This window comes from Gracilinanus agilis, chromosome 6 (assembly GCF_016433145.1).
Source record: "Gracilinanus agilis isolate LMUSP501 chromosome 6, AgileGrace, whole genome shotgun sequence".
In the NCBI taxonomy this organism is placed as follows: Eukaryota; Metazoa; Chordata; class Mammalia; order Didelphimorphia; family Didelphidae; genus Gracilinanus; species Gracilinanus agilis.
Window position 1 is genome coordinate 213011605 of NC_058135.1, and position 23941 is coordinate 213035545.

The window sequence follows — 23941 nt, forward strand, 5'->3', positions numbered from 1 at the left end:
CATCTCTGGTCTTTCTTGCAGAAAACTATGCTTTTTACAGCTTCTAGCTCTGGAATGATTTCTCATTATTCCACAATTGCAATGTAAATATTCATTTCTAGAAAGGGCATATTTACTATCTGAATCTCCTTCTTCATATCGAACAGAATGTCCTGCAAAGACTGGCCAATTTTAGCAGGCTGTCACCACTACTTTTAGGGTAAACAGAGATCTCTGTCTTGTCTGATCCTCCCGACCCTCAAGAGATGTTTTTCTCCTTTGAATCTCCAGAGCATTCCTATTCCCCCATGCTGCGAATTTATCCCCCCCTTTTTTAATGGTTTCCTTCTATTTACTCTCTGTGTGCCTCTTTATGTACAGATGGTTTTTCCCCTCAGAGGCATACCAAAATTGAGTATCCTCAGCCTTGCTCCCTATTAATCCTATGGAATGAACAGATAGATTACTACCTAATGGATATAGTGGATAGAATGCTAAACTAGAGCTAGGAAGATCTAAGTTAAGATTTTTCTCTAAATTTTATGAGCTGTGTGATCTTGGACAAGTTCCTTACCATCTATCAGCCTCAGTTTTTTCATCTTTAAAATGGGGATACTAGAATCTCCATAGAGTTGTTGTGAGGCTCAGATAAGATGGAATATTCAAATCACTTTGGAAACTGTGATGTGTTATATTGAAAAGATTAGAACAGCAAGTTTGTGACTCGATTCTGTATCTAGCTCAGTTCCCTTTCTATTCAGTTGTGAGTCTAGTCCAATATCTGTCTTGTTAGAAAACTATTCAATTATGGGAATTGTGAAAAATGTTATTATATTGTTTGAACTTTGCCCCGAATGGCTGGAAAGTTGGACCACTCATAGATCTGTTGCATAAGGACCCTTAAGTAAAGACTCAGGTTATGCTGAGCAGAAACCCAATCAGATCCAAAAATTGATGGAAGAAGTTTTCTTACAATTATATATCTCAAGCAACCCATATGTCTTTCTGGAAATTGGCCTCGTATTGGTCAAACAATTTTTGCTTCGACATTCCTTTAATTGAATAAAGACCCTTGGAGGCAGAGGAGGCAGAGGGGACATCTCTTTTTCTGTTTTCAGGGAATTGAACCTGTTCATTCTTACCCTTCCAACTTGGGAGGCCATAATCTTTTCTGCATTTAGAAATCCGATTATTTAATTTTGCATCCTGGTTAATTGTTTTCTTTTAATTAAGTGGTCTTATTTGCTTAACCGTTTTTAATGCACAAAAATCTGTCTTCCTCTGAGAAAGGTCACTGCTCCTGATTTCTTATGTAATTGGCATGAATTGCTTAATAAATGGATATATTCGGAAGCTTGAACTTTTGTTTCCTCAGTTATTTCTTCTTTCACCCACCAAAATATGAATGCTAGATATCATTATTATGATTAATTCTTATGATCATTTTCTGAAATTTCTAATCAAGAAGATACACACAGTAGCTGGGCTATTCTACCTCTGATCAAGGTTATTCTATTGCTCAGAACCATTCAATAATTTCCCATTACTTGGCATTCAAGGCCCTTCAAAACCTAGACATCTTATTTTTCCAATCTATTTCCAGTCTTGTTCAATGCACTCCAAAAAACTGATCCTTCTATATCCCAGCCCTATCCTGTAATTTCTTATATTTCCATCTTTGATTGTTCTATTCCAAGGCAGCTGGGTCATGAAGTGGCAGAGCATTTGGCTCTAGATCTGAGTTCAAATGCATTCTCAGATACCATCTGTGTGTGGCCCTAAGCTTGCTAGTAACCCCCATTTGCTTCAGTTACCTCAACTATAAAATAGAGATAATAACTGAACATACCTCAGGATTACTGTGAGGGTCAAATGAGATGCTATTTGTAAAGTTCTTAGCCTGTAGCAGGTGCTATAAGAACGCTTATTGCCCTTCCCCTCATTCTTTATGTCTGAAATGTACTCAATCTTCTCTCCCTACCATCTCTGCCTGTTAAAATTCCAGCCATTCTTCAGGGTTTGGGTCAAACATCTGCATCTCTGTAAGATTCCCTGAGATACAGACCAGAAATGATCCTTTCTTCTTCAGATCTCACACAGCACTTTATATCTCTTATATACTCGAGTCCTACAATACGCAATAGTTAACACATCTATGCAGAATACCCCTTAGCAGATTTGACCAAAAGAAAATTATTGCATTAGTTCTCCATAGGAATGAAGGCGCTGTCCAAGAACCAGATATTATAGGTTCAGATGTGGAAGAGACCTTAGAAATCATCTAATCCAACTTCTATTTGAAACATGAGTCCCTCTCTACCACATCCACAACACGTGGCTGTCCAGGTCCTGCTTAAATGATTCCAGTGAGGGGGAGATCACTTCCTGAAAATAAAGGACCTTCTATTACTGGCCAATTCTAATTGATAGGTTCTCATATTGAGCTACATTCTGATGCTCCATAATTTCCTTTCAGTGGTACTAATTCTACAGTCGAGTTGTTCTATCACCTATGTTCATAGTATCATGAGATTTAAATCTAGGTGAATCCTTGGAGAACAATTGGACTAACTTCCTCATTTTACAGATGAGGAAACTGAGGCAGAATGAAGTGAGAGACTTGATTAAAGGTAAGTTCAAATAGTAGAGTCAGGACTTGAAATCAAGCTCTCTAATTCTAAATCAAGTGTCTTTCCTCTTCTACCACAATGCCTCTGTCATCCCTGGTATACATCATGTAGCATCTGACACTAAGGATACCTGTGGCAGCACAGGGGACTTTGAATGAAAGAAACAGTCAATCCTTACCTGGTATGTTTCTATAGGCTTTGTTTCCATATTCAGGTCCCAAACTTTGACAGTGAGGTAATCCCTGGTGAGCATGAACCGGCCACTGTGGCTGAATTTGACATCTGACACCGAGGAGATGATTTCAGAGAAGAAGGATCTGTTACTGGGGTCTTCGGGTTCTTCAAAAACTGCAGAAGCAAATAAATAAAGAATAAATAAATAAAGGGGACATATTTTATTCAAATATCACCTCCTCCAGGAAGCCTTTCCATTTCAAAAGCTCAGAATTAAAATGGTAAGCAAAGGTATGATGTTTCCCTCTTTAGATTTGCCAGTGTATGCTGAATTCACTCTCTTCATTTAGCCATCATGGAATATTGTTATAGCAGGGGTGATCTGGGGAGCCCCTGATTTGCTAGACTGGAGCACCTCCCATGGAGGGGATCAGGTGCTCTGGCTCCATGCTGAGCAGCATATGCATTGCTGGGATGAAAAAGACCAGTTAGGGATTTCCTCTGTCATCAAGGCAAGATACACATTCCTTACCAAAGGCCTAGAATGTCTCCCCAGATCTGTGGGAGGTGACCTGATTCAGCAAATCAGGGGTCCTTCTAATACCTCCCTGTTATGTTGTTCAATCTAGTTATCTGTATTTGTCCTTAGACTGTATATATAGTCTATTAAACTGTAACCTCCATAAGGGCAGGAACTATTTTCTCTCTAAGTTATATCTCCATTAAAGTCTGGAAGAGTACTCTGCACACAATGGGACTGAATAAATGTATTGAACTTGATACTTGTAAAACCCAGTTGAATTCCGTGTGGGCTCTGGGAGGGGAGGAGGGAAGAAGGGAGGGAAAGAAATTGAATCATGGAACTATGGAAAAATATTCCAAAATAATTAATTAAATAAAAATTAAAAAATAAATGCATTTGGTCTTTGTCAATGATCGAGGACTTTCCATCTGATAAAAGATTCCTAAGAGAATTGTCCCAAAATAGAATGGGCTGCCTCAGGAACTAATAATTTCCCATCATTAGAGTTCTTCAAATGGAGAAGACATGACTGTAGATGATATTATCCTCCTGTATATGGTTTATGATTCTCCTATCAGCTACCTCAATGGACCTTCACAGCAATTCCATGAGAAGGTAGGGCAGGTCAACACAGAATTGAAGAGCTAAAAGGGACCTTGGAGATCTAGGCCACCCTCCTCATTGGAGAGATTGGGAGAAGGTGGGGCCCAAAGAGGTGAGGGGACATGCACAAGGTCACACAGTCACCAAGTGGCAGAGGTTGGGCTCAAATCCAGGGTTTCCAAAGCTTGGTTCAGTACTCAGCAATATAATCTGAGAAACCCAGGAACAACAGTCAATCAGTTCCCACAGACTACCAATCCTGCTTCCATCTTTGCTCACCATAATTCCTCCTCATGACACCCATCCAGGGAAGCAACACTTGTGAAGAGAAGACAACTGTCCCTACCAGTGCAGAGCCACAATCACCCAAAACCCAGAGATGAAAGCTCTCATCACCAAAGTTGTGGGCACCATCAAATGGCTCAATATCAGAGAGAGGTATGATTGATGAATGGACACAGCACCAAAGAAAGTGTATTACCTTCTGTATCCTAAAGACCATGAGGCCATTCATTCAGTGGACTTTTAGCAGAAACCTTCTCTCTGGATTTGTCTCCCTAGGTAGAATGCGAGCTCCTTAAGAGCTGAGAATGGCTTAATTTTTAACTTATTTCCTCAGACCTCACTACAAGTGCTTTGAACATAGTAAGTTCTTAAGACACTGGTTTCATTCATTCATTCATTTCTTTAAACACTTACCTTCTACCTTAGTATTAAAACAATACTGTGTATTGGTTCTGAGGCAGAAGAGTGGTAAGGGCTAGTCAATGGTGGTTAAGGGACTTGTCCAGGGTCACATAGCTAGGACATATCCAAACCTAGGACCTCCTGTCTCTAAGCTCAGCTCTCAATCCACTGAGCCCCCTAGCTGCCCTTTGAAATTTCGAGAATACATTTATTAAAACTAGATGCTTATAATTCTATAATAATAGCTTCTAGTAGGATCTTGCATCAGGTACCAGAAGAGATACAAAGATAAATAAGACAGAGTTCTGTCCCCATGGACTTGATGTACTATAATATAAATGACTTCTGGCAGTGTTAGGCATATAATGGCTCACTTAATCAATATTCATAGAATGAGGATGATAATAAGGATCATAAAATGATAGTAATAATAATAAAAGTTTTTATATAATAGCTCTATGTAGAGTTTTAGGGTTTGCATTGCGGTTTACAAATCTCTCTCTTAACCTCATGGTAAACCTGGGAGGTAAATGATATTATTATCCTCATTTTACAGATAAGAAAAAATGAAGCCGGTAGAAAATAAGAGATTCATCCGAGGTTACTCAGCCAGTATTTGAAGAAAGATTTGAACTCAAGGCTTCCTGACCCCAGGTCCAATACTCTACCCATTGCACCATTTAGTTACCTTTAACTACTACTCAAACTGACAGTTGACAAAGGGTGTTTCTATATACCTTGCTTCATCCTCACAACTTTGCAAGGTGGGTAGTGGAATTCTTATCATCCTCATTTTATAGAAACAAAGGTTCCAGGAGAAGCAGTCACATAATTAATAAATGGGTGGGGAGCAAGACTTGAATCCAGGTCTTATTTGTATAAGTCTCAAAGTCTTAGAACTTGGGGGAAATTAACTGACAATGACAGGGCCATTTGATGCAGATGATAAGCATGTGGCTGAGCACACCCTCTTAAATGTGGTGCAAAAGGAAATGAAGTACTTCAAGAGAACAACTTCTCATCTTTTGCCAGACATTTAAACAAATGCTTTTAAATAGCTCTTTTAAAATTCCCTGAGACATTCAGCAGGGCAGATATTGGCTAATTATCTTGTCAGATTTTCAATAGGAGACTGATGAGCGCCACACAATTATCATCTCTCACACCTTTTTCCTTGGATCTGTCCAAATTGTGTATTACAAATGGCAGAAATTCCATCCTCCTAATTATGCTGCAAAGTCCCTACTAAAGGATGGAAAGAAGGACCCAACAAGGTTTTCTTATTTAGAGCCAGGAAGAGTTTTCAACTCACTTCTGAATTTCAAGGCTGTCAGGGAGTTATTTTTTAGATCCATCACAGTTGACAGATGGAAAACATTTTAGTGCTCCCTTTATGGGGGAAGGAAACACTTTACCATAACATAGGATCTTAAATCATGTTTCCCTTGAGTCAGGCTTTGGGCACTTGGAGATGGTGACTGAAAACTGGAATTTCAACTCAAGGGAGAACAGAAGTAGTAAAGTGGGCTGGGGTGAAGGAACCTGGGTCTCTGACTTAGTTATGCTATAAATATCAAGGGCAAGCTTGGACTTGTTACTGGGAGTGCTGTGGTTTTCAGGATTTGTCACTGATGTTACTGTTTTAATCTTTGAAAAACTGAGATGCCTGAATGTAGCCCCTTGTATAATGAAAGGACTCTGGGTTTGAAGTCACAAGCTCTACATTTAGGTCCTTGACTGGACATTTCCTAAGGCTGTGTGACAGCTTTTTAGAACCTCAGTTTCCTATCTGTAAAATTAGGATAATAGCCACTTGCACTTCCTACTTTCCTCCAGGACTGGTGTCAGGAGAGTGACTCGTGAATCCTAAAACATTATAGAAAGAGGGTCTATTAGACCAGGTAATAATTATGCACTCTAAGCCTTTTAGGATTCTTCCCCCTGATGGTGCCTTCCTCCCTAAATGACGAGATAGCAATTTGTTTCGTTTTAAATCTGTTCCTTTGCTTAATTTTTAAAATTAAAGTTGTTTTTCCTTATATTGATTTTATTCATATCTACATAGATATTCGTGTTGTCTCTCCCCTCAACTAGATTGTGAGTCCTTGAAGCTATGGATTCTTTCACGTTTGTCTTTTTTATCACTGTTCTCTTGCATAGCACTTGGCACATAGTAGGTATTTCTTAATAGAGTCTAACTCTGACATTCATTGACTATAATAATGGTGAGATTTTGTTTCACAACATAACAAACACGGAAATGTGTATTGTAAGATAACACATGTACAACTTATATCATATTATCTACATTCTTGGGGAGGAGAGAGATAGGAAATGGGATTGCAGAATGTCAGAAAATTATGATTACAAATTATATTGACATGTAATCTGGAAAAAAGATTTTAAAAAAGTTGTCCACTGCATTCCTACAACTGGAGGCTCTGTTTGAAGCTCTCCTCAGGTAATTTCCTGACTAATAAAAACATCAGCTACAATAGCTAGAATTTATAAAGTGCTTTAAGGTTTGCAAAGTGTTCACAAAAAAAAAAAAACTATATCATTTTATCCTCAGAAAAATTCTTGGAGATAAGTGCTATTATATGATCTCATTTTACACATAGGGAAACGGAGGCAGTTAAGTTAAGGAAACTGAGAAATTAAGCGACTTGTCCAGGATCACACAGCCAATAAGTTTCTAATTCTGGATTCGATCTCGGTTCTTCCTAACTCCAGCTCCAGTGCTCTATCCCTAGCACCTGGATGCCTCTAGTTGGCATGGATAACTGACACTACAAGGCAGATAATCTTGTCTCTTACATCCCAACAGAAGGGAAAGCAGGGAGGCTGCACTGTGAAAGGTACCTGAGGAGGTGAAAGAAAACTATCTGCCTTTGATCTTTTAAAAACTTTATTTAAAGAAAAAATCCACCAGAGTTCCCTATACTGAAATTAACTACCCTCTCTTAACTTTTCTTTCCTAGGCGCCGGATTGGTCTTTATATAGACCAATCCCACGCCTGGATGTAGGAGGTGTGGTATCCCCTAGCACAGGATTGGCCCATTCAGGACCAAACCAATCCCACGCCAGGAAATAGGAGGCGTGGTCCATCCCCAGCACAGGATTGGTCCATTTAAGACCAATCTCACACCGGGAAGTAGGGGGGAGGGACCCCTGGTACCCAGCCACAACACTTCAAAACACACACCTAAGCATCCAAATAGGACAAGAGAAGAAGTCTACAGGTAGGAGGCTACAAATTGGCAAGAAACTTCCTTATACCGGAAGATCACAGGTTGTATGGCTCATGTGTTTACTTTGGCTTTTCTCTTTAATAAAAGAAGATAATTTAGTTAATGAACACAGGTGAACTAGTCCCTGCCTGTGGCTGGGAATCTGACTGCACAAACCACCTCTTGGCTCTTTAGACTTCCGGACCAACTCAAGGGCACCGCAAGGCTACAACAACATTACCATTTCCAATTCCCAGCAATAGGGCAGAGCAGGCAAGTTGGGGGCTCTACCAACACAAATAATGGGTCTTGAACCTTATCACCAGATCTCACTCTTATTCTTCCTAGATTCATCCCCAATGGCTATAATACTCCCATCCCTGTGATTCTGAACCCTGAGATACAAATGAACACACTGTTTCCCATCCTCAAATGTTTGTTCCTTCTTTCTTATCCCTCTTAACCCTATTTTTCGCCCCCAATCCTAAATGTCCCATTCCAGATTCATTCACTTTCTCCATGGTGGAACACTTGCTCCATAATTATTGCATTCATCTTAAACCTTATCTTTTCTCATTCTTTCCATCTTCTGGTCAATACTATAGCTATCATTCCTATTTTAATGATGAATCTGAGGCTTGGAGAAATTAAGTGACTTGTCCATGGTCAGAGAAGTAGTAAATGTCAAAGGAGAGGCTTGAACCCAGGTCTCTCCTGGCTCTAAGCCAGTAAAAAAATTATTCTTTCCACTGAACTAGAATGAACTGCTGCATTCTGGAAGTTTATGGCAAGTAAGTTAGGAGATAAGATAAATAATATAAAGATTACACGAATTAAAATATAATCAGACATTGGAAGGAAAGAAAAAAACTATTAGACCAGAAGAAGGAGAGGTCCCATTTAGCTGCTGTGAGGAAGGAGGAGAATAGGAAAAACATGGTCATCTGTTTCCCTTCATCCTCAGAGCTCTTCTGATAGTCTCTCCAGGAAAACCTGGCTCTTCCAAAGAGGACACATCTCTAGCTATCCCTCCAGTATTGGGTGCACTTTTTTTCCCTATGTCTCCTCAGACAGGAGGTGAGAACAAAAGAACTGGCACAATCTTTCTACTCCACAGCCATTTCTGACCTCTCCATCTGCCATCATCACTCAGAAATCTCTCCTCCTCTAAGGTGCACTCCATCTGTCTGTCTGACCCTGTCCAGAACCTGTGGTGATTCTCTGCTGGTTCCTGATTCATTTTCACTCCTTTCCCAAGGGGTTCAGGACCTAGCTGACAGTCTCTTTCCAAGCCAATCCCTCCTCTCTTATTTAAGGACTTCAGTAGATATTTTAATGTTCCCTCAAATTCTCTGGTTTCTCAATTTATCAACCTCTATAACTCCCATGGCCAGAAGTTTTATTCCACCTCAGCTACCTATAGGAATAGAAGGTTTAATCACATTATATTTGTATCACACTAACTTATGTGTCTGTTGTTTCCTTTATTCAACTCCTGCCCCTCCATTAGACTAGAAGCTTTTTAGAACCAAGGACTATCCTTTAAACATACATATGCATATATGTGTATGTAAATATAAATGCTTATATATGTATGAACATATATGCATACTTATACATACTTAAATATGTGTGTGAATGTGTTTGTATTTACATGTATGTATTTCCTCTATAACCATGTTACTTCTGATTTTGGCTATATATTACAGGAAGCATGATGTAATGAAAATGCCACTCCACATGGAGGCCTAGAACCTGAATTCAAATGTCAGTTATACCATGAGCAACCTGCAGAGCCTTAAGCAAGGCATTTAACCTTGCTAGGGAGCAGTTTCCTCATATGCAAAAAGAGGAGTTTGATTGAGAAGGCTTTGAGGGTCCCTTTCTGCTCAATGATCCCCAGTTTCTTCAGCTGTAAAATTAGAGAATTGGGCTGGACTTTTTTTTTAAACTCTTACCTTCCATCTTGGAGTCAATACTGTGTATTGGCTCCAAGGCAGAAGAGTGGTAAGGGTAGGCAATGGGGGTTAAGTGACTTGCCCAGGGTCACACAGCTAGGAAGTGTCTGAGGCCATACTTGAACCTAGGACCTTCCATCTCTAGGCCTGGCTCTCAATCCACTGAGCTACCCAGCTACTCCCTGGACGTGGACCGGCCTTCTAAATCGTATGACCTTATGGACAAAGAAAAATGAATTTCCCTTACTTAGCAAGTGAAGCAAAGAAGCAGATGAGTTTAAAATAGAATTTTGTTTAAAAAGACAAACAAAGTAATGTGACAGGTTCAATAATTGGTTCTTAGGCTTAGAGGTCACATAGTACAAATAGCACTGGCCTGGGATTCAGGAACCCATCAAGTAGTGAGGTCTCCATCACCAAACATGCTTATGTAGAGGTTCTGATTAGAGTTTTAATTCTGACTTTTCACTAACTGGCTGTGTGACAAGTCACATTCTCTTTCTGGGTCTCAGTTTTCTTTTCTGTGAAATGAGGGAGCTGAACTAGATGATTCCTATGATCCTTTCGAATTTTAGCCTATTCTCTATGTTCTAAGCTCTTAAATTCTAGCATTCTCAGTCCTTCGGTCCTTCTCAGTTCTCTCTCTCTCTCCCTCCCTCTCCTTTCTTCTCCCTCTCTCTCCCCCTCCATCTCTCTCTCCCTATCTCTCCCCTTCCCTCTCTCTTTTTTCTCTCCCTTTCTCTCTCTTTCTCCCTTTTTTCTCTCCCTTTCTCTCTCCTTCTCTTTCTCCCCATCTCTCCCCTTCCCTCTCTCTCTTCTCTCTCGCTTTCTCTCTCTCTTTCCCCCTTTTCTCTCTCTCTCTCCCTTCTTCTCCCTCTTCATCCATCCATCCATCCATCCATCCATCCATCTATCTCTCTAGCTAACTCTCTCTCTTTCTCTTGATCAATCTATCAACCCATATATTAATCTATCTATCAATTTATCTGTCTATATGCATACTTATATATATATATATATCCACATGCATAGATCTATGTAGAAATATATAGGTATGTATATATATATATATATGTCTACATTGATGGTCTATGTACAAATAATATATATCTACATGCCTGTCTATATGCAACACACATTTATATGTAGGTCTACATGCATAGATCTATGTACAATATTTTATTATATATAAAAGTTTATAAGTGCCAAGTTATAAATGAGAAGACCTGGAGCTTAAAGGAAAATGCTAAAATTCTTTAGAAAACTCTTTTTAATCATCTCCAAAGCTTTCCCTTGCCTTCCAATCAGATGTCAGGCACCTGGCTTGGACCAAAGAGAGAATATAGTTCCTGCGTTCTTTTGTAATTATTTCAAGGCCTTGGTGAAAAGATTGCTTTGGTTGAGTTTTTTCCCCCCTCACTCAACTGACCATCACTTTATCCAAAATGATGTAAAAAGCCATTACTATAGATTCTAAGACATTTTACAATTGGGTATGGCACCCCAGAGCCTTGCCTTGGGTTTGGAAAAGTTTTTGAATCTCTCCTAATTGACAGAGGTGACTACAATTCACGGATTATTTTTCTTTCTAAACCATTAATGCCCTATCTATTTAAGGAGGGCCTCACTGGCATCATGCCTTGTTTATGGCAAAATATCCATAACTGTTCCAAGTCAGGTTCTGCTGGAATTGGAGCAATACACTGAGAGCTATAAAGGACCCTGGAAATCTACTAAGCCAACACCCTCAACTTACTGAGTTCCACCAGACTGGTTAAGTGACTTGGCCATGGTCACTGAGGTAGAAAGCAGCCAAGACTAAGACTCACATCCAGGTCCTACTTTATATTGGAGGGCCAGTGAGAACAAAAGAAAACAAATACTTGTCAACTGAAAAATAAAATAAAAAAAGGAAAAACCCAAAAGCCATGGGAAGAACTGAATCCATAGCTGAGGATCAATGGAACTATGTCATAGGACTGACTTCTGTTAAAACTAAAACATGTGTCCATGTCAGAATATTTCTTCATTTTAAAGACTACAAATCAAATGAAAGGAGTCATAACACCAAAAGATTAGGTCATGGGGTTCTTAATATTTTGTGTCATAGGCCTGCTATGGCCATCTGGTAAAGCTCATGAACTCTTCCCAATGTTGTTTTTAAATGCTTTAAATGTTTTAAAATATTTTAATCAAATAAAATACATAAGATAACAAAGAAAATATATTATGCTGAAATCCACTTATAATTATCAAAATACAGATAAACATTTAAAATAAAAAAATATTTGAAAAACAAACACAGATTTCAGGTTAACCACCCCAGGATTAGTTGAAAGAACTGTTAGAGGACATGTTAACAATAATCATTGATATTTAAGTAGTGCTTTATGAATGTAATCAGTTGCATTATAATGCTATATGGAAATCACCTTATCTATCTTCATTTTACAGCAAAGAAAACTGAGACTGAGTAATTTGTTCTGGGTCACAATGCAGCATGGTGCTATGGTGCTAAACCACTTTGGACCAGTGGACAAAATTTGAAGTCAAGTTCTTCTGCTAACTGTCTATATGACTTTTAAGAAATTGTCCATCCTCTCTAGTCTCCACTTTCTTCCCATGTATGATAAGAGATTTGCAACCTCAGTGTCAGGGGTTTGATGTAAACCCAGATCTCTTACTTCAAAGTCTGGAGTTCTTTCCAGGCTGTTTTTAGAAATGTTTATAAAGGGAGGTCCAGGGGAAATATGTGCATATATACATAAACATATATATTTCTATTTCTATATGTATTTTTCATTTATGTATATTTCTATGAAGTATTTGGTAACATATATTTGTATATATATATTTATATTTCTTTGATATGTTTGGCGACAAAAATTTTCATTTTCCAAAAGACAATGAAATATAGCATTCGTTTTTGAGCCGTCCAATCCCCCTACCCTCCCAACCCTGGCATTTATAAAAGGTAACAAGGTCTCTGCAATAATTGATTAAATAATGAAGGGAATCTTTCAGTAATTATTTGCTGCCAAGAGTTTAAAGAAACACCTTTCAGAATCGTATATCATTTGTGACTGATTCAATTGTATGATTTTTTCCCCTCTAATTATTTGAAAGTTGTTGGGATAGGAATCAGTAGGACTCTTCCTCTGATTAAATTTGAATGATTTTTGCATAATTAAGGAGTGCATGACACTTTCTATTTCCTTGGCAACAGTTCGTTGTTCTCATTAGGCATTTTATAGCATCATCATCTCAGAGGACAGGAGAGCAAAAGGCTTCTCCACTCCCTGGGTGGGTGTGAAATGGTCCTCATACATCTTTAGCAATGGCTATGATTAAGGAATGGAAAAAGGAAGATTATAGGATGTGGGCCACAGGGGGTCAGGATGAATATCTGGATGAGACTGGCGCATAAGGTTTCCTCAATCAAGCTTCTTATATTTCTGGTCTCATCTCCTCCTACTCCCCTAAGTATAACCTATATTCTAGTTATTGTGAGCCCCTGATATTTACTGAATGAAATTCAACTAATGGTCTTTTGCTCAGACTATTTTGTGTGCCTGGAGTACCCTCCTTCTATCTCCTTGCCTGTTAGATTCCTTCTCTTTTAAAATGATTTATTTTATTTTATTTTAATTTATTTAAATTTTAATTTATTTATTTAAAAAAAACTTGTCTTCTGTCTTAGAATTGGTACAATATCTCTCTTCTCTTTTTCTTTTTTTAAACCCTTACCTTCAGCCTTAAAATAAAATACTAATTCTAAGGCAGAAGAGCAGTAAAGGCTAGATAATGAGGGTTAGGTGACTTGTCCAGGGTCACACAATTAGGCAGGCTCTGAGGTCAGACTTGAACCCAGGACCTCCTATCTCCAAACCTAGCTCTCTCTCCACTGAACCACCCACCTGCCCCTCTTCCCTATCTTTTAAAGTCCAATTTAAAAGCAAGGTTTCCTACACTCTTGATAGGAAACCTTGCTTTGCACTTTTATATACTTAAAATATATGTATTGGGGGCAGCTGGGTGGGTTGGTGGATCGAGAGCTAGATGTACAGATAGGAAGTCCTATGTTCAAAACTGGCCTCAGACACTTGGTCAGCTGTTTGACCCTGGGCAAGTCACCTAACACACACATCCCTAACCCCACACCCTCACCCCCAGTCTAGCCCTTACTGCTCTTCTGCCTTGGAACCAATATACAGTATTGATTCTAAGATGTAAGGTAAGAGTTTTTTTTAAAAATACATATAATGTGTTTATTGTCTTATCCTTTTAGAGTGTATACTTCATGAGGGTAGGGATTGCGTCATCTTTTTATATCTGAGATTTTGCTGAACTGAATTCTCTTCATCCTCTCTCCTCCTGTTATCTGGTCCTGCCCCATCCACTCAATCCCTATCTCTCCTCTAGGGAGAAGGAAGAAAACCATGCTCAGCTGGTGAGATTCAGATGGAAACTGCTGCTTCATCCTAGCATCTTCCCATACTGAGAAGACATTTGTGGAGGTTGAGGGGGGCCACTAGTCACTGAGCCTCCTATAACAGACAAGTGAAAAACCCCTTTCCCATCACCCTTCCTCTCTCCCCCTTATAGATACCCACATGCCACGAGGACAGCACAAGAGAAAGATGCCCAGGGTAAAACACCAGGGCACCAGAACTGTGGCCACCTATGCCACCAGCTGCACTGATCCTTCTCTCTCATCTGAATAGTGAAGGACAAAAAAGCATTTGATTTGGAATCAGAGAAACTGGGTTCAAATCTCACCCTTAATACTTACTGCTCCTGAATTTCCTTTTTAGAACTCAGAATGACTCCCTAGGCATGTAGCTATCCTTAGTTATGCTCTAGAACAATTAGGCTAATTAAATAATAATGAGTAAGGTCCCTCCAACTATCCCCTCTCACTCTCTGGCCATCTAGTGCTCTCAATAACAACTGTATCTTTTCTTGACTTTTCTGATGCTACCACTCACCGGCCAAGAAAACATTGCTGTGATCTAGATTCTAGATGTGAATCAGCACCATGACTTGAAGACAGCGCCTTCAGCAGAGCTCTTCAATAAACCCTGCCATGGGACTTTACAGACTAGCTTAACTCAGACCAGTGGAGCAGAAGTAGAAACCATTCCTCCTAATCTCTGCTTCTAAGACTTCTTAAGTTACATTCCAGTCACTCAGCTAAAGGGCCACCTATATGAAGTCATTCCTTATCCCCTACCCTTTGGGAGAAAAAAAATCCAAACAAAAAACCCAAACTCATCTCTTTTGTATATTCCTATGTAAATACATGTCATCTCTCCTGATGGAATATAAGCTCCTCGAGGTCAGGAGCTGGGAATTTTTTTTCTCTTTGTATCCCTAGAACCTAGTAGAACACCTGACCCACAGCACTTAATAAACATAGATTGATTAACAGAAATAAGAGAGCTAGGAGTTATGGGTCACTGATTTATAACCAGAAGGAGTGTTGGAAATTACCAGGTCTATTCCCATAATTGTATAGATGAAAACTCAGAAGGTCGAAGGGATTTGTTCGAGGTCACAGAGCATAAGGACAAGAATCCAAAGCTTTTGCTGTTGCTTCAAGTTCCTGTTCAAGCTGCACTTGATCCTAGGCAAATCACTGAATAATCTTAGTTCCCTCATCTATAAGATAGGCCAAAACTTTAAATGATCTCTCTATTGCAAATATGAATAATAAAGAAATAGGTTTTGAACACTTATCAGTTCCAGGAGTGGGAGAAGGAAGAGGGAAGGGAAAGATCATGAATCATATAACCATGGAAAAATATTCTAAATAAATACTTTTTTAAGAATAAAGCATTAAAGGTAAAAAATAAAGCTATTAAATATTTTACAAATTGGAGCCCAAAATACTCATTTTGCAGTGATTTGGAGCAGGAAGGACTCTGAAATGTGACAAAGAGTGTGTTGTTATTGCCACACCAAGCACAACCATGGAAGTAGATCATGTGGAAGACAGTCAAGAAATCATACTTTTTTAATATGACTTTTCCTTCCTACACCTGTTTTTTAATGCTTGGAATTTATTTTGCATTAAGTCAAGCCTGAGATAAGAGTCAGAACTGGAGGGACTTCAAGATCAAATTTCATTTTATTTGTCTGCTTATATATTTATGTTTATTTTTGTTAAGATGATTATTAAAATATTGATTTGACTGTTTTGCACTCTTGGTGGCACATATATGTTAACATCGTACAGTTTGGGACTTGAATTAATTTGTCACAGTGTTTGTTTGTTTAATGAACCTTTAACTTCTGTCTTAGAATCAGTATTGTGTATTGGCTCGAAGGTAGAAGAGTAGGAAGGGCTAGGCAATGGGAGGTAAGTGACCTGACCAGAGTCACACAGGTAGGAAGTGATTGAGGCCAGAGTTGAATCCAGAACCTCTTGTCTCTTGGTCTGCTCTTCAATATACTGAGCCACCTAGATGCCATCCCACAATGCATTTTTTAAATTTTAAATATTTTATTTTTTTAGAAAAATTTTCCATGGTTACATGTTTTTACTTTCCCCTTCCCTCCTCTTCCCCCCCTCCATAGCCTACGCACATTTCCACTGGTTTTAACATGTGTCATCAATCAAGACCTATTTCCATATTATTGATAGTTGCATTGGTGTGGTCGTTTCAAGTCTACATCCCCAATCATGTTTGCATCAACCCATGTGTTCAAACGGTTGTTTTTCTTCTGTGTTTCCACTCCCACAGTTCTTCCTCTGAATGTGGAGAGCATTCTTTTCCATAAATCCTTCAGAATCGTCTTGGGTCATTGCATTGCTGCTAGTACAGAAGTCCATTACATTTGATTTTACCACAATATATCAGTCTCTGTGTACAATGTTCTTCTGGTTCTCCTCCTTTCACTCTGCATCAATTCCTGGAGGTCTTTCCAGTTCACGTGGAATTCCTCCAGTTCATTATTCCTTTGAGCACAATAGTATTCCATCATCAGGATATACCACAATTTGTTCAGCCATTCCCCAATTGAAGGGCATACCCTCATTTTTTTCAGTTTTTTGCCACCACAAAAAACACAGCTATAAATATTTTTGACCAAGTCTTTTTACCTATCATCTCTTTGGGGTACAAACCTAGCAATGCTATGGCTGGATCGAAGGGCAGGCAGTCTTTTAGAGCTCTTTGGGCATAGATCTAAATTGCCATCCAGAATGGTTGGATCAGTTCACAACTCCACAAGCAATGCATTTCTATTAATTTCTGCTTTTTCAGGAAGACCAATGATTCTCAAATTATATCTTCTAGATCTGTTTTCTTGATTTGTCAATTTCTCAGTGAGATATTTCATATTTCCTTCTATTTTATCAGTCTTTTGACTTTACTTTATTTGTTCTTGCTGTCTTTAGAAATCATTGGCTTCTATTGCCCAATTCTGGTCTTTAGAGACTGGTTTTCTGTTATAATCTTTTGAATTTCCTTTTTGATTTGGTCTATTCTGTTTTTCATGGTTTCCTCCAATTTGCTTATCATTTCATTTGATTTGGGGGCATCTTTCTTTAAAACTATCTTTTAACCTATTAATTTCCTTTTGAGGTATTTCCCACTTCTCTCGCCAAATCTCTTCCATCTTTCTTATGATCTCAGATTTGAACTCTTCAAGAGCTTGTGACCAATTTTCATTTTGGGGGGAAGGTTTGGAGGTGATTACATGTTTGTCCTCCTCTGCTATTTGCTCTGTTGTCTGGATTTTTTTCTGTGTAAAAGTTGTTGAGTGTTAAAGATTTCTTCTTGATGTTTCTCTTTGGAGGGTCTTGTGCCTGGCTTGCCATTATTATTATTTCTTTCTCAGTCAGAAGTCTGGATGAGGCAGACAGGCTCTCTGCCTATCCTATTAAGCTGTGGAGCAGTATTTGTCTGAGTCACAGCGTTGTGCACCCTCTCAGCTTTATCCTCATGCCCAGGGTTGGTTTGAGCTTTTTAAGCTCCTGAGGTCTCAGGTCTAGTTGTTCTCAGGGTCAAGCCTCTTGGTGGTCCCCTTGCTTGTCCCTCTTCCTGAAGCCCCTTTAACAGTCTCAGGGCACTGCTTCCACAGTCATGCACCCCTCTGCACTGGATCCCCACCCAAGGTCCAAGCCTGTGCTCAAGGTCCATGTCCATGCCTAAGCTCAAGGTCTGTGCCTGCACTGAAGGTCTGTGTTCCAGGTCCACATGTTCTTTAGCCTCTTGGGGTCTTACATCTTCCTGTTCTCAGGAGCAGGCCCTGGTGATCCCAGGTAGCTGCCAAGAACTTAATGAATGCCCCAAACTTGCTCTAACTCTTGTGCGTTGGCTTGGGCACTGTAGGTGGTATGGGGGGTTGCTCAGCTAGCATTTTAGTGAGAGCTATTTCACCCCCTTATAGCATGGAAATGCCCCAATCTCACGTACCTTTGATGCTGTACCCTGTTGTGGGGTCCCTTCGTTTGTCTGGATTTGTTTTTATGTCTTCTTGAGGAGTCCTATCTGTGTGAGTTAGGAGAGGTTAAGCAAACTGCTTCTACTCTGCTGCCATTTTGACCCAAAAGTCCCACAATGCTTTTTAAAGCCAATTCAAATTATACAAAACAAATGTCTCTTGTCAGTATAGTTTTCTGAAATCTATTCCATATTTTTTAAAATAAAGATCGCCAATGTAGAATTTGTGTGTATGTGTACCCAGAGTTTAATCAAATTTTTAATCACCTAATTAATCAGGCTAGCTCTTTACCAAAAGTAGCTATGCATTGACAACCTTCTTTTTACAGGTAGTGAAACTGAAGAAGAAAAGTGACTTGTCCAAAGTCACACTGGAGCCACTAACTCCACCACTGCAGAGCTCAAGACCTTCAGCAGACAGCTTGATTGACTGTACAGGTGTTTTCCGACCTGCATTTACTTCTTTCTGCCTTCCCTTCCTCCTCCCACAAGGCCATCAGCCTTGATATTGACCCTGCACCAATGATCCTGGAGTTTTCTAAACCTTTTTCAGGCTTCCTTGTGCCATCAGCTTTCACTATTTCCCCTCTTCCACACCTCAGTTGTCCACAGCTGTTTGTATGTTATCTCTCCTATTAGATTGTGAGCTCTGTGAGCAGGGCCTGCCTTTTGTCATCCTTTATACCCTCACACATTTCTGCCTGTGGAAATGCTCTTCCTTTAAATCTAGCTCAGATACTTGCTCTTCAAAGTCTTCTTTGAATGCCTAGTTCTACAGCTGGCCTGTCACACCTCTATTTTTCCTTCCTTCCTTCCTTCCTTCCTTCCTTCCTTTCTTTCTTTCTTTCTTTCTTTCTTTCTTTTTCTTTCTTTCTCCCTTTCTTCCTTTCCTCCCTTCCTTTTCTCCTTTCATCTTAGAATCAATACTATATATTAGTTCTAACACATAAGAATGGCAAGGGCTAGGTAGTGGGGGTTATTTTTCATCTTTGCATACCTCCTATTAATTCAGGGTCTTGTATACAGTAGGTATTAAATACTGAATTGAATGTCTTATTCACCGTTAACATAGACTCTTTCCAAAGTGGTGTTATTCCACAAGGAGCACTTGATTTGAGCCTTAGATCTCTTTACTTACTAACTGAATGCTAATGGTTGAGTCTTTTAACTTCTCTTTGGCCTCAGTTTCCTCATCCATAAAAAGTGTTGAAGATGTGACCAGGAAGTGAGGAGGGCGCTGCTTCCTTCTCAAAGTTCAGGGTGGTTCTTGATGAGTCTATGCTCAAATGAGCTGGCTTCAAGTTCCCACTTAATTACCATAGTGGCCTTTCCTCCCTGTGCCCCCTTCTCTCCCATCCCCTTTCCTTCAATTCTATTTTCTTTTGTCCTAACCATGAAATAAAAACACCTGTGTGAGGAGGGCAACAGGAATTCAAGGCAGAATTCTTACTTGGAAAGACAAGGTTTCCTTCCTTCCTTCTCTGCTACCCCCAATAGTTGTCATTCATATTGAAAGGTCAATATTAATTAGCAAAGCCAGCCCAGAACCATCTGCCACAGGCTTTTTTGTGTGTCTGGCAACTTTTGTTTGAATGACAGAATAATCTTTTATCGGTTTCAGAAAGAACAGGACTCCAGCTTGCTCCTTAGATCCCATGGGGAACAGGCTGGATTGAGACAGGATGGTAGGAAACCACAGGTTTTCCTTATGGCAGAGAATTCATCCTGTATTTCTTCAAACATTCCTAGATGCTGAAGAGGGTCAGTTCATTGTGGACTATTTGTACTACTGAAGACATGGAAAGAGTCCTGATGAATGTAGTACTGTTCAGCTGTGACCATCCTTTGAGATTCTAGAACCACCATTCTTAGGATTGATCATTAGATTATGGGGAGAAGCTGAAAGGTACCACAGAGGGTATATGGTTCTGATTCTTCTTTGTATTAGATTAGATTAGAGCCCTGAGATTCTCACTAAGAGACTAATTCAAGTCCAAAATCAACACAGTTATTAACAGCAGTTAATAAACATCACCTAAACATCACCAAGACCTTCTCCTCTGCCCTTTTTTCCCTAATGGCATAGTTCTTCCCAGATGGGCTCCTACTGAACATCACTGAACATCCAAAGCTCTTTCCATTATATTCAACTGCCTCCCTATTGGAAGGAATGATCTGATTATTAAGGAGTATTCATTAATCCCCAGAGTTGTTTTCTTTTTTCTTTTTTTCAGGTCAGCTCCAAGAACTTCTATTCATTTTTCAAAGAAATATAAAGGTCACCAATGGAGAAAAGGGACACAGATCAAATTTTTCAACAACTAAGATGACAAATTTTTTAAAATAGCTACCCTGAGGCAAAACAGCTTTTAGGCACTTACTGTGCACATATGGGAGAAATGAGATTTTATTCAAGGACCACCTGTTTAGGGACAATTAAAGGGAAAAGAAAAATAAGCAGTTCCATAGACATACCAACATAGCTGCCTTGGTTGTCTGCTCAGATTCATTCTGTGCCCACAAAGTGTAAAGTGTTATGCTGAGTATGGAATCAGATCTGGTCCTAGCTCCTGGCTAAAATTCAAACAATGCAAAAGTCTCCCATGAAAGAAACAGATCACACTCCAGGAGCCATCATAGATAGGATCATGGGATTTAGAGCTGGAAGGGATCTTGGGAGATCAGCTACTCATTCTACAGATGACAAAAGAGAGGGGCTTGTGGGACTTTGTCTCTAGGCTTAGGTAACCTCAGACCTTGTTTCCTTTCTTTTGTTTTAACTTCCGGAATAAGGAAAGAGAAGGGAAGGAGAAAAAGCAGAAGGTTCTTTGACCCCTGAGTAGGGTGTATAGCTCATGAGGGCAGGAACTGTTTTAGATGCTTTATAAATTAGATGCTTTGTAAATACTTTGTGACTGACTGACTTCTTGTTAGTATGCACATCATAAGTTTCCACCCACCTCAGCCAATCTTCCATTGACTGATGAAGTGACTCTTCCTACACTTCATGTGTGATCCTACCATATAACCCCTGCTCAAAAAACTCTAGTGGCCCCCTCCTGAATCAAACATAAAATCCTTTGGCTTTTAAAGTCCTACATATGCCAACCCCTTCCTACCTTTCCAATCTTCTTCCATCTTAGTTCCCTTCGTGTGTTCTACCATTCAGTGACCCTGAATGCTGTCCCTTGCACTTACCTGTCCATCTCCTGACTCTTTGAAGCTTTATTAGCTCTTCTCTGGGGATCTAGAACTCCTTCTCTCCTTACCTCTCCCTTCTGGCTTCTTTCAGGTCTTAAATAAAACCCCACCTTCCACCAGAAGCCATTCCAAGTCCCCTTAAAATTGTCACTGCCCACTCTTACTTCCTTTCCTTCGCTCATGTTGTCTCTCATTTCTGGAATGGATACCTTCCCTCCACCCCCTACTCATGTCACTGGCAATCTCAATCTGTCGAAACTCCTTTCTTTCCTTCAAGGTCCAACTGAGATGCTACCACCTCCTTGAAGGTGAAACCTATTCTCCCTCTTCTCCCCTGCCCCAAATAAAAATGATCTCTGTCCCCCAAATTCTCACAGCACTTTGAATTCTATCCAAAGCAGACGAAGATGTCTGCTTTATACTTATGACATAATTATCTATGCAATTGATCTTGGTATCGGTCTATAAGCTCCTTAGGAAAGGGCTTCATGTTCTAGCTATCTTTGTATTCCTCATACCATCCAACACATTGTATAAGCTGCTTGGTTTGAGGCAACATCCAGGGGCTGTTTTCATCTCTATGTTCCATTGGAAAAGTGCAACTCATCTTCTAATTTAATTTGACAAAATATGGATTTATTAAGACCCAATTTTGTCCTCTATGCATACTGTTGGTCTGGGAAACACAACAGAATAGAGATCTGGGCCAAAGAGACACTAGAGAAAATGGCTCCATGTGAGATAAGCTTCAGCAGACACAGATATGTGCTGCTTCTCACCCAAAACTCCTCCTCCTTCAGTTTGTCTTTACCCCACAGACCTCTTACAGTCTGTCCTTGACTAGACACCAGTGTTTCTCCTTCAATCTAAGACCTTAATTCTAATTTCCCATTGTCCAATGATAGTTGTCATAATCTGAAAAATTTGAAATCTACTTATAACCCAGAATAAAGTACTCATTCTTTAATGCACATTTCAGCACTTAGGATAATAGAATAACAGACTTTGAGCTGGAAATGATCTTAAGAGGTCATTTAATCCAATCTTCTCATTTTATAGATGAGGAATTTGAAAGATTCAGAAAAGTTGTAACTTTCTCAAGGTCATGTGGGTAGTAAATGGCAAAGCTGGGGTTCAAATCGAGTTCTTCTGATCTCGATTCATACTTTGCCTTTTTTATCTTTGTATAAAAAAACGGGGGCCAACTAAAATTTTTTTTAAAAAGTTAAAAAAAATTTCCCCCCTAAATGGGAAGGGAGACTGAAACATCACTAGGGATAAGTGAATTAAGAGGCTGGTGCTACAAATTCACACTTGTGGGTATTGCGATATATTTCTAGTCAAAGTAATGTGCTTATAGTTTGTTCCTTTGTCTTAAACTTTCCTACTTCTAAATAAACATATTTGAAAAATGAAAAAAAAAAGGTGATCATAAGTGGAGGGTTTGGGGGCAGCTAGGTGGCTCAGTGGATTGAGAGCCATGCCCAGAGATGGGAGGTTCTGGGTTCAAATCTTGCCTCAGACACTTCTAGCTATGTGACTCTGGGCAAGTCACTTAACCCTCATTGCCCGGCACTTACCACTCTTCTGCCTTGGAACCAATACACAGTATTGATTCTAAGACAGAAGATAAGGGTTTTTTAAAAAAAAACATTTTGTTTCAAAAAAGTTAATTCCAGTGTAAGACTGTGCAATAGCGTTAAGAGGGCAGATCTCCTTATTTCTACATGGTTCCCTATATGCCAGTCTTTAAATGGAGGTGGAAGACCACATCAGCTGGCTCTACACAGAAGAAACCCAAGTTCACTAGCAAAGTCCAGAGTTTGGAAGGATTAAAAGCAAACGAATCATTCACAAAGTCATAAGCAAATCAATTCTTGCTAGTTTTTGTTTTTAACTGAGCTGTTCTGGGAAAGAGCTAGAACATGCTCAAAGCATAATGATAATGATCACAATCCAATAAATAACAACCAACACCTTTAATGATTTGTAAAGCACTTTACATATCTTGTTTAATCTTCACAGCACATTAGGTGCTGTTATTGTCCTCGTTTCAAAAATGAGGAAACTGAAGCTGAAATCGGTTGAAAAACTGTCCCGGACTGACAAAGCTATGAAATGTCTGAGGCAGGATTTGAACTCAGTTATTCCTAATTCCAAATCCAGAGTCCTTTTCATTATGCTATTCTACTGCATCAGTCAGGTGAACTAAGGAAGAAGTGTATTTTGGGGGGAGATGCAGGGAGTTAATGTCTGGCTGTTCAGTGGTGAGAAGTACCAAATACTCCCTAAGAAAACAAAGAGAAGTATGAGGGCAGGCAGCTCAAGGAGAGGCTGTCAATGACCATAAGGAAATCTCTCACCAAAGGTACCTCCTAACCAAAGAAATGGTAGATCAAAGAAGAATGACAGTACCCTTGTCCTCACAACTAGAGGAAGGAATAAGGAATAACAATTCACATTTCTTTAATAGCTATTTTCCAGTTTGCAAAATATTTTGCTCAG

General features: G+C 39.4%; 1 protein-coding gene across 2 annotated transcripts in view; it reads right to left on the reverse strand.

The window, feature by feature from the left end:
- The window catches only part of PPP2R2C (protein phosphatase 2 regulatory subunit Bgamma), a 410134-nt gene that overhangs the window by 21508 nt on the left and 364685 nt on the right, over window positions 1-23941 (reverse strand). For both annotated transcript variants that reach the window (XM_044680773.1, XM_044680774.1), the window contains one exon: window positions 2788-2957. In XM_044680773.1, the coding sequence (XP_044536708.1) occupies window positions 2788-2957 (170 nt within the window). The remainder of the gene's footprint in view (window positions 1-2787; window positions 2958-23941) is intronic.